At 38.8% G+C, this 17018-nt stretch overlaps 1 protein-coding gene across 4 annotated transcripts in view; it reads right to left on the bottom strand.

Annotated features, from left to right (window-relative positions):
* LOC140464073 (endonuclease V-like) overlaps positions 1-17018 on the bottom strand; it is a 113167-nt gene that overhangs the window by 17175 nt on the left and 78974 nt on the right. For 2 of the 4 annotated variants that reach the window (XM_072558751.1, XM_072558754.1), the window contains one exon: positions 6842-6930. In XM_072558751.1, coding sequence (XP_072414852.1) covers positions 6880-6930 — 51 coding nt within the window. In that variant the 3' untranslated portion in view covers positions 6842-6879. Of the gene's footprint in view, positions 1-3232; positions 4200-6841; positions 6931-13895; positions 13943-17018 lie in introns of those variants that run through there. The other 2 variants (XM_072558750.1, XM_072558752.1) reach the window with 2 other exon arrangements.

The raw sequence follows: 17018 nt of genomic DNA, 5'->3' as shown, positions 1-17018 counted from the left end.
CTCATCACACCACCTCCAAGAAAGGGAAAATTTCACATGATGGACTGAAACTTACACTTTTTTGGCTAAGTCCAAGTGATGTCAAGTTGTTTTGTTACCTTTTTGCCTTGAGGCCTAGCAAATTCTCTCACTGTATCAAGCTAAACTCATCGCATTAATTACCTGCGAGCCAATTAGTTCAGTTGGCCGGACAGCTGGTTTGTGATGCAGAGTGATGCCAACAGCGTGGCTTTAATTCCTGCCCTGTCTGAGGTTACAGCAAAGCACTATCCTAAGGCTTGGTGACCCTCAGGCTAAACCATCTCCAACCATCTCTTTTTCTCTCTCTTCTCTAATGAGAGAGCAGTCCAATAGTATGGTAGGACTCTGGTAAGTCCAGGACTATGACTTTAATTACCTATCTCGCCCATATGACAGCACAGGTATCCAATTCCAGCCACACCTTGCCATGCACTATTCCCACTCAACACTCAGTGATAAATGAGAATTCACTGGCATCCCTGAGCTTGCACTATCTCTTAAAGGCCATTGTGCACCTGGACAAGCACCATCTGTCCAACGGTTCCTGATATTTGGCCTGGATATAACTGGAAATCTGTGGATCACCGTATGGGTAGAGACCTTGGAGTAGGCCAGGAGTGGAGGCTGCATCAGAACATGCATGGACCGAGGGTGTCATTTGAGTCAGTGCAGTCTTAGCCACCTGGAGGAATGAAAAGTCTTGTAGGAAGAAGATCAATTATCTCTGCGCTCTACATGCCACCATCTTCTCTCAGATACCCCACAGTCACCCTATCTCTGCTACTGTAGCCACATCCCACCAAGGATCATGCTGTATCACACTCACTAATGCCTGTAGTGTCTTCCCTCACTCACTGTCACCCATCCCAACCCCAACACGACTAATCCTGTATACTCTCTGTGCTGTCTAACTCCCTACCTGAGCCAAAAGTAACAATTGTACCAACCACTTTTATCTCCTTAATACCTGCTGCTCTCTCATTCCAGGAGGAACCAGCCTCCAATAGGGCAGAAGGACTCAAAACAGGTGGTGGGCTGCACAACATTCAACTACTTACTCCTTTTGTGGAGAACATCCTTCGCAGCAGGTGTTGAAGGAGGCAAGTGGTATGTTGCCCTTCATGGAAAAGGATATGTCTTGCTGCAATCATACAGGACCTTGGTGAGACCACACTTTTGAGTATACTGTGCACTTTTGGCCTCCTGATCGGAGGCTATGGAGGGAGTTTGTCAGACTGATCCCTGTAATGGCAGAACTGATGTTTGAAGAGAGACTGGATCTATTAGGATTGTACTCACTGCAGTTTAGAAGAATACAAGAGATCTCAAGAAAATCTATAAAATTTTATTTGGACCAGACAGGGTAAACACAGGAAGGATGTTCCCGATAACCAGCAAATCAAAACCAGAGGTCACAATTTGAAGATATTGGGTCAGCCATTATGACTGAGATTTCATTCAGAATGTGGTGAGGCTGTGGAATTCTTTGTTACAGAAAGCAGTTCCATTCAAAACATCAAATGTTTTCAAGAATGAGTTAGATATAATTCTTTAGGGCTTAAAGGGATCAAAGGGAGAAAACAGGAAAAGGGTTCTCAGTTGAAAGATGAGCCATGATCATATTGTATGGAGTGCAAGAATGCAGAAGTTATGATGTGGTCATATAAAACCCTGGTTAGACCCAACTTGGAGTACTGTGAGCAGATTTGGGCACCACACCTTAGGAAGGATGCATGAGCCTTGGAGGGAACACAATGTAAGAATTGTCTTACCCCTGGTCTTCATGGGTTACGTTATGAGGAGAGATTATGCAAACTGGGCCTGTTTTCTTTAGAATTTAGAAGGTTAAGGGGTGATCTGATCAAAATATTCAAAATATTAACATGAAAGACAGGGTAGATAATTTCCTCTTGTTGGGATTTCTAGAACTAGGGAGCATAATCTTACATTTAGGATCAACCAATATAGCGGAGTGCTGGATCAGTTGTTAATTTTAAATTTAAGACATATATATTTTTGTTAAGCAAATATATTAGGGGATATGGGCCAAAAGTAGGAAGTTAGAGTTAGGCCACAGATCAGCCATGATCTCACTGAATGGCAGAGTAGGCTTGCAAGACCAAATGGCCTACTCCTATTTTCTATGTTTCTATCCTGACTCTGATTGTTTCAAATGGCTGATTGATCATTTCCAAGCCCCTGGACTGGTACCAGAGGCTTACTGTGCTAGCAGTCTGTGAATGAAGGCTAGACCCCTTGACTTGACTGAACCTTGCTGACAACCATGGCAAAAGTATTTCCTTTGACTCTGTGCTAAATGCCAAAATAACACAGACGTCATACAAGCCTGGTTTGAGGGCCCAAAGTGCAAAAAGACAAGGTTAGACAATGCAAAGCAGGAGTGCTGAGAGTATCCAGGTACACTGAATGAGTGCACATTATCATAACAAGCAAAGAGCCCAGAAATGGAGCCTTATCCAGTCCATGAGCCGGGTGCATGCCCCTGGGTGCACAATCCTTACTGAAGCATTACAATGACAGTTGTCAGTGCAGACTTGAAATGCAGAAGCATCCCGTTTGTGGATTGGAGATATGCCATTTGGGTTGTTAGAGGCTGGCACAGTGAGGTCACTTGGAGCAAGTGGTGAGCTGAACCTGTCAGGTGCCTGCTTTGGTTTCCATGTCAAGTTTTCTCAAGGTCTAGCTTGTTTGGTGAATTTGGGAAGATAGAAAATTGAACATTAATGTGGTGAGTTGGGCCATCAACACAGCTTCTAACAAGCGATTGGCAATTAATTCTGTCTAGCAAGGAAATCACTGCTGTTTGTGAAAAGTATGAAAGATGGTGTGTGTTGCTCCTGACAACGGAATTGGCCTTGCTGGACTTCTCTTCCAGTTTTGCCACAGCCTATGCCAATCAAACCGTTACAGAATGTTGAACCAATAGAGTTTCTCCAATGTCGGATTTTTAAAAAAATTAAACTATTCAGATAAGTTATGACATGCCTGTGAAACAGTTGGGACTTTAACTCAGACATTCTGCCCCAAAGACAGGGAGATTACCACTGCACCACAAGAATCTTTTGATGTTGGAAATGGAGAAATGAGACACTGTACCACTGTACTATGACAAGTTTAAACATGAAGTTTTTCTTGTGAATATGAACATAGAACTGTATATCGAAAAAAATGAAAAAAATGTACAGTAAGAAACAATATTTTAGATAAATAGCACCTGTTTAAAGATATTTAGAAATGATGCAGCAAATTTCTTCTTACACACTCAGTGACATTTGCTGAGTATTATTGGGCTCGCTTCAGTAATATACAAGGGTGTATGAGTGTCATGTGATCACGTGTGACATTGCTGCCACCAGTTTCAGTGAATCTTGGGGGAGGAATTTTATAAGGGACACTCTCCCCACCTCCCCATTCCTGAAATTAGCTCATGTCCAACAGGTGCAGATGTTGGATCATTGAACAATGATCAGGAGCAGAAACTCTGTTCTTTAGGAAGGGAGCTCCGAGGTCAAAGGCAACATCTCCTGATTGAGATAACACAACTCAGCACAGTTCAGTAGTGCATGACATGATGCAGTTATCCACTGGACCATTTTGGAAAGCTGCATAATTGATTTTTAAAAAAAGCATCAAAACAATATTTAGGAGAAGCTTCTTCCATACGATGCTGGGACAGATTGCCAGCCTAGAGTGATCCGCAATGCACATATTACATTACATCAACGTACATTAATAACCTTTCTACAGTAGAGTGCAAAGTCAATTCTGGACACAACATCCAAAAACTATAAAAAGGTGAGAAATTTTCAATTTGGTTTGAGAATGCAATTGATAATATATTCCAAACTTTTCCTGTACAATATTCTTTAACAAAATCTAAAGAATCTTTTATTTGATAAGTTCTGAAGGAAACCCAATTTGTATGCGTCCAAATACAAAGAAAATTCAATATATTCTTATTAGATGTTCTTTTCACTGGCACTAGATTGTATTAGATTCCAACAGTAGAATCATAATCTAAGCTGCACTGTCCTCTCCTTATGTTCTCTGTGTACGCAATGGCATCTTATAGAATCATAGCATAGGAGTGCATTTGGCCCATCATGCCTCTGCCAGCTCTTTAAAAAGGCTATCCATTCTTATATCTGGGCTCCAGTCTGTGTTGGAAACCAAAAGGTAAAAAATTAATTTTGAAAATTGCAAAAGATTATTTCATGTATGAAATGACAAAGCTTCAAACGAAAGAAAATGAAAGCTGAATCAACACTAAATATGCAACAAAATGCATCAAATTGCAGGATAAATTTTCAATTATTGAAGTCATAATCTCAATATTTAGTGTGATAATACTACATTCCTGTATGAGCTGCTTTACACCACAGTCGGTGTTGTTTGGGCCTTGGTAGGATGCTGCTCAAAGTAACAGAACATCTGCTTTTAGACCAAGCATCTTCACGTTTGTCCTTATAAATGAGGAGCTGTATTGTAAAATTAGAATAAACGTTGGAAAGATTCAGGAAGAATTTTAAAAGCAAATATAGAACCATACACTGCTGGGAAGTTAGATCAGCAAAGCAATATGCAGTCCAAGTGGTTACAACTATACTTCAAAGAAATATAGAACAGAAAATAAATACGATCTGATGAGACTGAAAAAAAACATAGGCAAAAGAGGAAGAGTAGTACAACCAGCAAAACAAAAATCCTGGCTACATGATTCATGAATACAGTGATATAGAACAGGGACACAAAGAAGTGGGAAGATTTGCAATAGTCAGGGTGGAGAATAGTACACCTTTTAAATAAAGTTTCATCAGAATTCAGAAAGTAAGATCAATCCTGCCCTCAAACTCCACATGTTTCAAACAGAATTTCTAACATTACTGACTCAAAGAGAAGCAAAAGGAACAGGAGATAGTGGAGGAGACTGAAAACTAGGTTTGGCTTAAATAGACATATATAGATTCCCTCAAGTCAAAAATGAATTCAAAGGCACCTGAAGGTAGCAAACCTAACTCTGATTTTCACAAAAGGCCAGAGGAATGTAGTCTAGAAAACAAGCAATAGTAGTTGCACAAACACCAAAATGCCTGATAAGGAAGTAAATTATATTACATTAGTGACAGAGTGGAATACAATGCAGCCACATGAAGAAGCCACAACATGAATTAAGTGGTCTTCTCTGAAGATATTTTATGCAATGGTGAAATAAACGTGATTCTGTTTGGTACTTTACACTGTGAGATAGGTCATGTGCAATACTCAGAAGGGGAAATTAACCAGGAAATACCAACTATTATTGATAGAAATGCAGTGATTATTGAATTTGATCTTTGGACCTCTTCTATTCTGTCTTTATAAATTCTTCCCTTGGCCAGCATTTAAATATATCTAACTTTAGTGACTATGACATTGTGTTGGAAGATAAAATGTACAATTATAGTATACAAAAGAAATTCCTAAAGAGTTATTAAACTGCTCCTGATCTGAGAAATAACTGTACATTAAATTCAGTACATGGAATGCGACATCAACAACAACTTATATTTTAAATATGCTTCTATTAATATCCATTATAATACTTAGACTGCCTGTGATGTGTGTAGGTAATGCTGTAAAAGGAGTTTTTAATATTATGAGTATCACTTCTTGTCTGTTACTGATTTAGCCAACTTGCGTTCCACATAGTAGGTTCTATTGTATACTGAGTTCAATTACTTATTTTAATTTCAGAAGTCACACACCACCAGGTTTTTGTCCAACTGGTTTATGTGAAATCACAAACCTTCGACGTGCTGCTCCTTTCTCAGGTGAAGTGAAGAAAAGCGCACAGTCACAGAATTTATAGGCAGAGTGACCAAAAGATCATACAAATGGTGCGAGGAGGCTGAATTATAAGTCTCTGCAGGTGATCAAAAGTGTCAGTGTGAGTAAAGTGCCAACAACTGAATAGTAAGTGAAGGGATAACCTATAACCTGATTAATTGAGGCAGAGAGATAATTACAAAAAAATTAAAATAAGGTGGTGCTGGAGACAAATCAAATGGCTGGAATAACATGATAGGTATGAGAGTCTGACTTGATGGGTTGAATTGCCTGCTTCCACACTAGGGATTCAACGATTCAATATCACCTGTTGAGTGACCTGACTGACATCTCCTACTGACTTCAACTCTAATGAAGAAGATGTGTTCAGCTTCTCTGTTGAACGCTAGCAAACATAGTCTCTTCCACAGTCTAGGTAACAGCAGCTTTGCTAGACATTGACTTGTATTGGCTGTGTTTGTTACAGCACTTACATCGGCTTTGATCCTTCATCATACCTGCTGGTTCTGATGCCCAAGGTCCAAAGTTGCTTAGCTTCATGCAGTTTTGGAAGAGTCTTGCAGAAAACATTGCACTTACTTTTCAAGATAATATTATTTAATTTATCTCATGCTTTGCCCCATTCCCCTACCCTAACCCTAACTCCTGCCCTCTCATTCTGCTCCATCCTCTCCTCTCCTCCTTAGCATGAAGTAAATATTTAAAGATAAAGTTATTTTGAGTTAAGGTGAAATGTGTCGTACAGTTAAATAAACTAGTATTGCTTTGGCTCTGACTGATTGGTAGTAAATTAAGGACTTTAACCAAATGTATTAATTCATCCTTTTTATGTTGCTTGCAACATAATCTAATGCTTTCTGCTGCATTACACATGGTGGGTGACTTTAGGTTCCTACTTACTGCAGTCTATTCTGGGACCAGATTTCAGTGTTAATCTTACTGGCCACTTATCACATTCTCAAGTTGAACATACCTTTTAATATTAGCTTATGGTTGCTGCTTCCTGAAATCTCAAGATACGTTAACATTTTTCCGAATATATTCTCTGGACCTTATGTCAGCCTGAAATGAGAAGAAGAAAAATAATTACACTGGAATTACTGTGACCAGTTCACTGACATATTTGTGACAGTCATGATTTCTGTGGCAATCACGTAAAATGGAGGTGTGTGAGGATTAGAATACAGCCAGGGAGCAGCAGTCACGTGAGATGTTCTTTGCCCAGTCTACCAACGTGATTGGATATCTCACAATTGCCTTTTGTGCCCCTTTTACTAAAATGCCCAATATAAAACAATCTGGACACGGCAGCTAATGAAAGATATGACACAGAGGCACAAAGGAGACAGTTTGCCGAGTCTGACTTGCAAATCATCGTGGGTGAAACACAATCTGGGAGAGACTAGATAGTCACGACAGAAAACCCACCAAAAAAGACTATCAGGTCAGTTGCACTGAGAATGACTACAGCTCTCTCAGAATGTGAGAAGATTTCTGCAGCAAAGTTCAATACTTGACCAGGGTCGGAAACATTAAAAATATTAATAATACCCTGCACCAGAATCTTTCAGCCATTGAAACTCAGGAGCCAAATCTTCCCGGAGACAGTGAGGATGGCAGAAGATGGAGATCAGAGTCAAAAAGTGTGGTGCTGGAAAACTGGTCAGGTAGCAGCTGAGTAGCAGGAGAGTCGATGTTTCGAGCATAAGCTCTTCATCAGGAATGACAAGAGCCAATGACATTCCTGATGAAGAACTTAAGCTCGAAATGATGACTCTCCTGCTCCTCAGATGCTGCCTGACTGACTGTGCTTTTCCAGAGCCACACTTTTTGAGCCAAATCTTCCCACAGCCGTTTGACTGTAATTAAATTTCCAGTCTTGAAAACTAGAGGGCATAGGTTTTAAGGGACTTTAAGCTCATTAGACATGGAAAACCACACAGTCCATGACCTGATTTTAACATTATAAATTAAATTTCAACTTTAAAACTTATAAATAGGAAAGGCTTGCTAGTCACTGGTATAATAAGGTATAACACAGCTAGTGCATGCTGCCTGTGATCTCATGTGAGCTCCCAAATACGCTTATCATGACAGAACTATAAAGTGATGCCTGAAGACTTAGAGTCATAGATTCATAGAGATGTACAGCACGGAAACAGACCTTTCAGTACAACTGGTCAATGCCGATTAGGTATCCTAATCTAATCTAGTTCGATTTGCTAGCATGTTGCCCATAACCCTCTAAACCCTTCCTATTCATATCCCCATCCAGATGCCTTTTAAGTGTTGTAATTGTAAAAGCCTCCACTACTTCCTCTGGCAGCTCATTCCATACACACACCACCCTCTGTGTGAAAACATTGCCCCTTAGGTCCATTTTAAATTTTTCCCCTCTCAGCCTAAACCTATGCCCTCTAGTTCTGGAGTCCCCCACCCCAGGGAAATACATTGTCTATTTATCCTATCCATGTCCCTCATGATTTTATAAACCTCTCTAAGGTCACCTGTCAGCCTCCAATGTTCCAAGGAACACAGCCCCAGCCTATTCAACCTCTCCCTGTAGCTCAAAACCTCCAACCCTGACAACATCCTTGTAAATCATTTCTGAACCCTTTCAAATTTCACAACACCCTTCTCATAAGGAGATCAGAATTGCACGCAATATTCCAAAACTGGCCTAACCAATGTCCTGTACAGCCACAACATGACCTCCCAACCCCTATACTCACCGCTCTGACCAATAAAGGAAAGCATACCAAACGCCTTCTTCACTATCCGATCTACCCGCGACTCCACTTTAAAAGAAATATGAACCTGTACTCCAAGATCTCTTTATTCAGCAAAATTCCCTAGGACCTTACCATTAAGGTTATAAAGTCCTGCTCTGATTTGCTTTTCCCAGCGCAGCAGCAAAGGCAACATCAAACACAAGAGCCACAAATACAAGACCTGCCATAACAGAGTTAAAAGTGCTTCTAAACAGAATATCTTGGTTTCCATATTCTTTGTTAAAAGTAGAAAAGGGTAAGACTCAAAAACACCAGATTTCATGTTGTATTCTATACAAGACAAAATTCAATGTAAGATCCGGTCACAGCAAAAAAATAATTTGATTAAATAACTGGTACACAGCATTCAAATGAAATGTAACCTTCTTACTTTAACTACAAAAATTCACTTTAATTAGTCTGAGTCCCACTGACATGCCAAATTGACTGAATTAATTGACTTACAAGCTTTGAAAACACAGCTAATGACTATTTTGACAATGCAAGTTTGATTTGTAAGCAGCCAATCCATGCCTTTGCTAATTTTAGTGATAAAGTAGATGTAAGTATAATGGGATGGGGAAAATGATATAGTAGGAAGCTTGATTAAGCTACTTGGCTGTTGGATCCCTTTAAGTTCAAATAAAGATCATGTGAAAAAGTGAAATAAAAAACATTTGCTTGCAGAAACCACTACCAATAAAGCTATTCTGTCGGGTGAATTTGTATACCATTTCACCAATCTGTCACTAAAAAGGCTAGTCCAATTTAGCTCTTCTGCTAGTCACTTTAGTTAACACTATTATCATGGCATTAACTGAAGTGAATAATACATGATTTATATTGAGGCTCAAGATCACCAGACAAGTCAGGCCTTATCGTGACTGTAAAATTCACCACCAGTTGTGACAAATATTCCTTTCAACTCCCTTCAATTAATGTCAGGTCCAATGGGGATGTCTCTGAATTATCTAGATTGCTTGCCTTTTGTCAGCTGATGATTTCTTGTCTTCTCCGTCAAAGAACCGCTGATTGCAAACTAAAATGGAAGTGAATCAATGCTATTGAATTTTGAAGTGGTTGTTCTGTATCTGTCCAATATATGCTTCTAAAAATGTTTATCTCATGTCCTTTATGAACATTTCTAGTTTGATGTACATGTAGCATACTACCATGTGTTTCCATGATTCAAGGAACAACATTGGTGAATGACTTCATTATCATTTAGTTGACTTTGCACATCAGCCAGAGAAGTCCTACAACATGTACATGATGCATCTTAGCAGTGCCAGGAATATCCTTTGCAGGCTGATTGCTTTGTGAAGAAGTACCTCATGTCACTTGTGTTCAGGGCTATGTTACGACACAGAACTGCCACTGACGTCAGTGTAAGCTAGCTGTCTCTGTGCTACAGTGTACATGATAATGCTGGAGGGCACTGACTCATCACTGCCAGTGACTTGGGTTAATGCAGAATAGTGAATATCTATGACATCCTAGGCTCCCCTGAACATGGTTGTATGTAATGCTCTATGCTGAAGTAGGCTACAACTTCATCTTCAAGTCTGAACTACAAAGCATGAGGTAATATGACAGCTGTTCCTATTATGTCCCTATTTTGACAGTCAGTAAAATGCGAAATACGGTGTTTATAAAGCAGACCATAGAGATTATTGATTAAATTTAAAAGAAGACATATCAATCCATTTGCTTGTTAGCAGAATGAAATGGTCGATCTTAAGTGCATATATGAAAAAAGACTTCCATCAAATTGTGAAATGTTTTTCTTCAACAAAACATTGGCAACATATAACAGTTTCAATAAAAAAGTCATTTTTGTATAGGTTCCAGTTTGACTGCAAACTTTCTAAAATGCTGCAAAAAGTGACACCATGCCACATAGGAAAGCTGTGAGCGGCAGCAGTATTTAATAATTGATTACTGTGGCTTTTCAAGTTTGGCAGGTGTGATAGAGATTGTGCTGAGCAATGGAACTTTTCCTTAATACACTTTTATGTTGCTGTCCAGGTCCAATGCAGAGGATTTACAGCAGACATATTATGGCCAAACTGTGATGGCTGTGTGCACCGATTTTAAAACTAGATTGTGAATCTTATATGTGATAAGCTAACTGTTCAGCTTTAACTGATGGTTATTTCGTAACGTGTTGCAGTACAATCTTTAAGGTCCATTGACAAATCATAATGTATAAGCTATCTTACTCTTGAATAGCAATAATTAGAAACTGATAATGGGTGGAATTTCCTGTTTTTCTGCAGTCCGAATACATCTACTTGCTGTGCATGAAAATCCCAGTGTAGGGGTTCAAGAAAATTCAGGTACAGCTATATTATATAGGGAAATACACTGTGCCAAACTTAGTCATTTTTATGTAATTGTCTAGTGATCCCTGTATATTTTGGCTTGTTTATAATCACTCTACCCTCCCAGAGTAACTAGATGTCTGTACATGTGGATTTCCTGCTACTGGTTCAAAAATGTAAAATTAAGCCCTGAATTTTATACAAAACCATAGAATCATAGAAATGATACAGCTCAGAATGGGGTCATTTGGCCTATCTTGTCTATGTTGACCCAAAGTTGCCCAGATGCCCTTTTCAATCTCATCTTTCTGCACATGGCCCATAGTCCTGCAGCTTACAACACATAAGGTGTAGATCCAGATAGGTTTTAAAAGAGCTTAGGATCTCTGCCTCCACCAACTCAGGCAATGAATTCCAGACACTCAGCATCCTTTGTATAAAAACGTTTTTCCTCACATCACCTCTAATCCTTCTGCCACTTAGCTTTAATTTATGATCCCTGGTTTTTGAACTCTGACAAGGGAAACAAGTTCCCCCACCTACTCTATCGCTCCTCCTCACATTTTGTATGTGTCAACCACGTCACCCTTCAGCCTTCTCTGTTCCAAGAAAGCAACCTCAGTCTCTCCAATCTCCCCTTGTAGCTACAATTCTCTAACACTGGCTACATTGCAGTAAATCTTATTTACAACTCTCCAGAGCAATTATGTTCTTCCTGTAATGTGGTGATCCAAACTGCACACAATAATCCAGTTGTGGCCTCACCAGTATCTTGTGCTGTTTATTTTGTTTGGTAATTCAAAGGAAATTCATCCTTATTGAATCTTGCTCTGTACTTTCTGTTAGTTCCTTTGAATCCATTTTTAGAATATCAATATAAGACACATTAAAACTTAAAATACTTCAAACATTGCATGTTGTTAAAATGCTGTGTATCTCAATCCTAAAATAAATCATAGAGAATAGGTGCAGGAGTAGGCTATTCGGCCCTTCAAGCCTTTCACCACCTTTCAATATGCTCATGCAATTTTAGTATCCCACTCTCGCTTTCTCTCCATACTTCTTCAAAAGCACTTTTGATCCCTCTATTTTTGCACACTAACCCCTTTTTTATTCTCCCTTCCTTCTTCAGTGTTTTTGAATATGATGCGTCCTATAATTCCATGTTTGAACCTCCTCAATCAGTTTTCTGAAACTGAAAGCTGCAGGTAACATTGTCTATCTGTCCCCAGACTATCTCCTCTTAAATTTTATGAATAAACCCAACCTTACAACCCTTGGGGTAGCATGGCGACTCAGTGGTTAGCACTGCTGCCTCATAGCACCAGGGACCAGGTTCAATTCCAGCCTTGGGTGACTGCTTTTTCAAGGTAGAAATCTGGGACAAAATCAATTGTCACATTGAAAAATTTGGAATAGTGAATGAAAGCTAGCACAGATTTGTTAAAATAGGGAGTTGTTTGATGAAATAATGGAATGGGGTGGAATTGGTGTCTACAAACTTTCTAAGGGCTTTTGGTAAAGTACCACAAAACATAGCACCTTAAATGGAGGGAGACATCCCAAGGCATTTTACAGAAGCACATATGTACAAAACAAAACGCAGGAGGGGATGCTCTTGCTAATGACCCTTCTCATGTCTGTCTGAAAAGGAAGATCTCTTACTCTTAAAATTTATCCTCCAGTTTTAGTCTCCCCCACAAGAGGATACATCCTCCCAGTATCCACCCTGTTAAGTCCTCTCAGGCTATTTCATGTTTCAATCAGATCACCTCTTATTCTTCAGACCTCCATCATTTCCACATTATATTCCATCTGCCAATCTTCTGCTTACCCATTTAACTCCTTGCAGATGCATTATCTCCTTTTCACAATTTAGTGGTTTTGATAAAACCATCTAGACCTTACATAATCCCATAATAATTGTTCAAGTATTCTTCCATAACCCCTTTAAAGGGGAGCAATAGCTAGCTTTGCCTTCATACCTTGATTTAAACACTAGTCATAGTCCCACACTTTTCCTCTTCAAATTGAAAATTAACTTCCATCACGTAATGCTGTCACCTAAAGGCTCCTTTAAAAAAGAACCAATTTCCAAAAGTCAAATAATATTATATCCAGTGTGGGAGAACACAGCAGTCACTAACGAGTTCCTTCTAACAAACTCCATCTGTGGAAAGGCAAGCTTTGAACTACCACAGTGAAAATGGACCTTGTTAAACAAGTTCATGACAAGACACAACCCCAGTGCAGCCAACTTTCACCACTATGGCCTCAATACAAACATGTTAGGTACTTGTGGATAGTCGTAAGCAATGCTGCGCTTACTGTGGAGAGTCCCCTCTATACTGGTTGGTGCACTAATCACCTGGAAAATGAGCAGGCTATCACTTTATTTTGGGAATTTGCATTTGCTGAATTAGTTAATAGTTATTTAGCAGTAAAGAACTTGAGTATAGCAGAAACAAAGACTCATTTTGTTAAAGGTTTCTGTCTTGCACTCATCAGGACAATGCACAAGAATTAGAGGGCAAGCATTAACAAAATGTGCACTTTTCCAGCAATACCTAAATGAACAGATCAATAAATTGGTTGCGAATTGCTTTGGATATTATGAAAAATTCTGCACAAAGGCAATTTTTTTTTCTTTTGGCACATCATCATTTTTAAGGTCTCTCATTGTACTGTTGTAATTGCCATTCTTTGATTCCAGTCGACCTGGGTCAGCTCTCATACAAACTTTATACTCCATTTGAGTAGTTAAATTTTGATTTTTCTCTGCCTTTTTCTAATGATACTGTGATCACTGTTTTTTAAGTATCCTCCAAGCATAAAACATGCTCCACTTTATTTTAGAGAAATAGACTCAGCATTGCTACATTCCCTGTTAGGTTGGAAGCATAACTGATTCACAAAGTTATATTGTACTTACACACTCCACACTCTCCAAGTCTTTACCCTGCTCTTTCCCCGGTCACTCTGAGGACAAATGAGAACAAATGCCTCTATTATCACTGCTCTACTTGCATATTTCTGTAATTTCCTTGCAAATGTCCTCTATTTCCTTCCCATTATTTGGTGGCCTATACAAACAGGCCAATTATATACATTCGTCAGCTTATTCGCTTAGACCTTCCAATCCCATTAGAATTTGCTGCTTCTTAGGGTCACAATAATACTGGAGGCTTATGGAACCAGAGATTTTCTATACCTAAGAAATGGTTCTGAGGAGCCCTTAGCGACGTTCCCCACTGTCAGCAGTCATCATGTAAAATTGGGCAGCTTTCTCGTTTATTAGATAAAAACAATGACTGCAGATGCTGGAAACCAAATACTGGATCAGTGGTGCTGATGAAGGGCTTTTGCCCGAAACATCGATTTCGCTGCTCGTTGGATGCTGCCTGAACTGCTGTGCTCTTCCAGCACAATTAATCCAGTTTCTTGTTTATTACCCCGGTTTTTACACTGGATCACACCCCTCTATTGTCTGCTCTATTGTTCCTTAAATGTAACCAAAGATTTTCAGTTTTTGAATCGTCAAGTATATCAACCTTTTACATTGCTATAGCGCTGTAATAATATCATCACCCTCTTTTATTTTCTTCCCTTTCGCAAACACATGGCATCCAGGAATATTAAGTGCCCATTCCTTCACTTGTTTGAGTAAGGTCTTTGTTATTGCAAAATCCCATGCAGCTACTTTTGCCAATAGCTAAATAACCTTATTATCATTGTTTTTGTACTTATATACTTCAAGCCCCTCTGAATCTACCTTGCATTTTCTGTCTCTGATCCCTTCTATTTCTGAGCTGTTGTATAATCAATGTTGATTATCCTCTATCCACCTATCACCTTTCAAAGGCTTCATCCTGCCACCTGCCACATTAGTTTAAACCTTTCCCTGACTTGCTGTGATTCCATCATTACTTTTTGGTTCATTTTGTGATTTCCCTTTCACTTTTCAGCATTGATGCCTTACCTGATTGCAGCCAGATTTCTCAACATTAGTCATAAGCACTCATTGTAAGGACCAGAGCTAATCTCAGGCATTGCAAACTTCTACTGTTGGTTTATTTTCATGCTCAACCCAGTCCAATAACTCTTCACAAGTACAATGACGATAGCTGTATGCAATATTTCAAAAGCTTCATGCTGTCAGCATTCCTTCCTGGATTACTAGCCTGTATATTTATTTCTTCATGTTAATGTTTTATTTGCTGTGGGCAGTTACTGTCACAAAATGATGTTTCTGACATTGAGTCAATTAGTCAGTTAAGTCCTGTTGTTGCTGAATTTTATTTAACGAAATACTTTTCACTGTAAAACAGAATCACTATTGTCAGCTGTGCACGCATCACCTCATGCCTCTCAATGTCATCTTTACTTCATCATTCATCTATTCAATTGTCAATAGGTCTCTTTCATGTTATTTATTTCCTTAGAATATCTTGAGATCCTGTACAATTCTGTGTTATCTATAAACTTTGATATTCTTACAGGACTTTCTTTTGCGATAATGAACAGTTGATGTGATCTCTGGGTTTAGAATCCAATTAAAATTCCTACCAGGTCATAGTTGTGTTATATATAACTTAGCCAATTAATAATCCAACTTTCAACGTTACCACCACTGTGAACAGCTTTCGCTTCAGCCGAGATACTCTAGTGAGGGAATTATATGGAGTTTCTGAAATTATTTATAATATTCACTATCCATTCTTTCCTCATTGACTGTGTTTACATTAATCAAGAAAGCTAGTTGCTAAGAATGAACAGATTTCATACAGCTAATTTGGTTTGAATTTAAAAGGTTAGGTTTTCATTTGACATATTGTGCAAATGTACTGTATTGTGAAATTGGTGATAAAATCATTGTTGGCATGTTATACAGCAGGGAAAAGCATACAAATAGGAAAACTGTATTAAATCACAAGTGAAAAACAATTCTGCAATGCAAAATGAGTTTGAAAGGTGAGTATCTTTCCATAAGTGAAAATTATTTTTGTGGTTTACATTGAAAAGCAAAATCTATTCAGATGAGAAATTTGCAGGTTCATTTTATTTTCCAAACATATGAATTAGGACCAGGAGTAAACTACTTGAGCCTGCTCCACAATAAGCGCACAGCTGACCTGATTACTAATAATCCCACTTACCAGAGATAACCTTTCATTTCCTTGATCAAGGATTTATCAACCCCTGTATGAAAATATTCAAAGACTCTGCTTAAACTGCCTTTCTTGAGGACACAAGTTCCAAAGATTCATGACCCTCTGGGAGAAAACACATCTCATCTGTCTTAAATGGGCCATGATTTAGTTTGACTTTGATTAAAAAAAAGGAAACCCCTTTGAAATAAAATATTCAGAATTTCCAGTGGTTTGATCCTCTGTCAATAATCTGGGAAGAACTTGTTTGACTGTGCTGAATCAGCTCTCCCGTCATAATTGGCTTTGGGGGAACACACTCCACCTGTATCATTGCCACAGACTGAACACCCACCTCCTTTTGTGATGTGCCTTTCCTGAGGATTCTTTAAGCAGTCCTACTCCTGCAACGTGTTTCCCATTCAACTTCCAACAATTACGTTTAGCATGCTTGATCTTACCGCAATGGGAGCATAGTATGTTCTTTGTATCACCATTAGGTTTTAGCCTTTTTCCTTTAGAATTTTGGCATCCCTGTGTTTGCTCCCTAAAACCAACTCCTTTTCCAACCAAAGATATTTTATTCTTCCTGTTTCCTTCTTGATTTCCAAATGACCATTTTGTAACCATTTATTTGAGATATCTCAGGTACCCGCCAGGCTGCTTCCTCTCAGATTTTTCTTGCACTTTTCTTGCAAATACTACAAATGCCTTAGTAGGTTTCTTTCTTGCAGTCCTAAATTTTAATTGATGAACATCAGGAACAAATTCATAAGCATTGAGTATTATTCTTATTGCTGTTGTGACAAACTGGTGTACACAATCATAGCTGTAACAGTCAAGACACCCTGTAACATTAAGGTCCAAACATCTTTGGGTCAGTTCAACTTCCCAGTTGTCTTTTCAAA

Source organism: Chiloscyllium punctatum, chromosome 39 (assembly GCF_047496795.1).
Source record: "Chiloscyllium punctatum isolate Juve2018m chromosome 39, sChiPun1.3, whole genome shotgun sequence".
NCBI lineage: Eukaryota > Metazoa > Chordata > Chondrichthyes > Orectolobiformes > Hemiscylliidae > Chiloscyllium > Chiloscyllium punctatum.
This window is presented reverse-complemented; position numbering and strand designations above follow the sequence as displayed.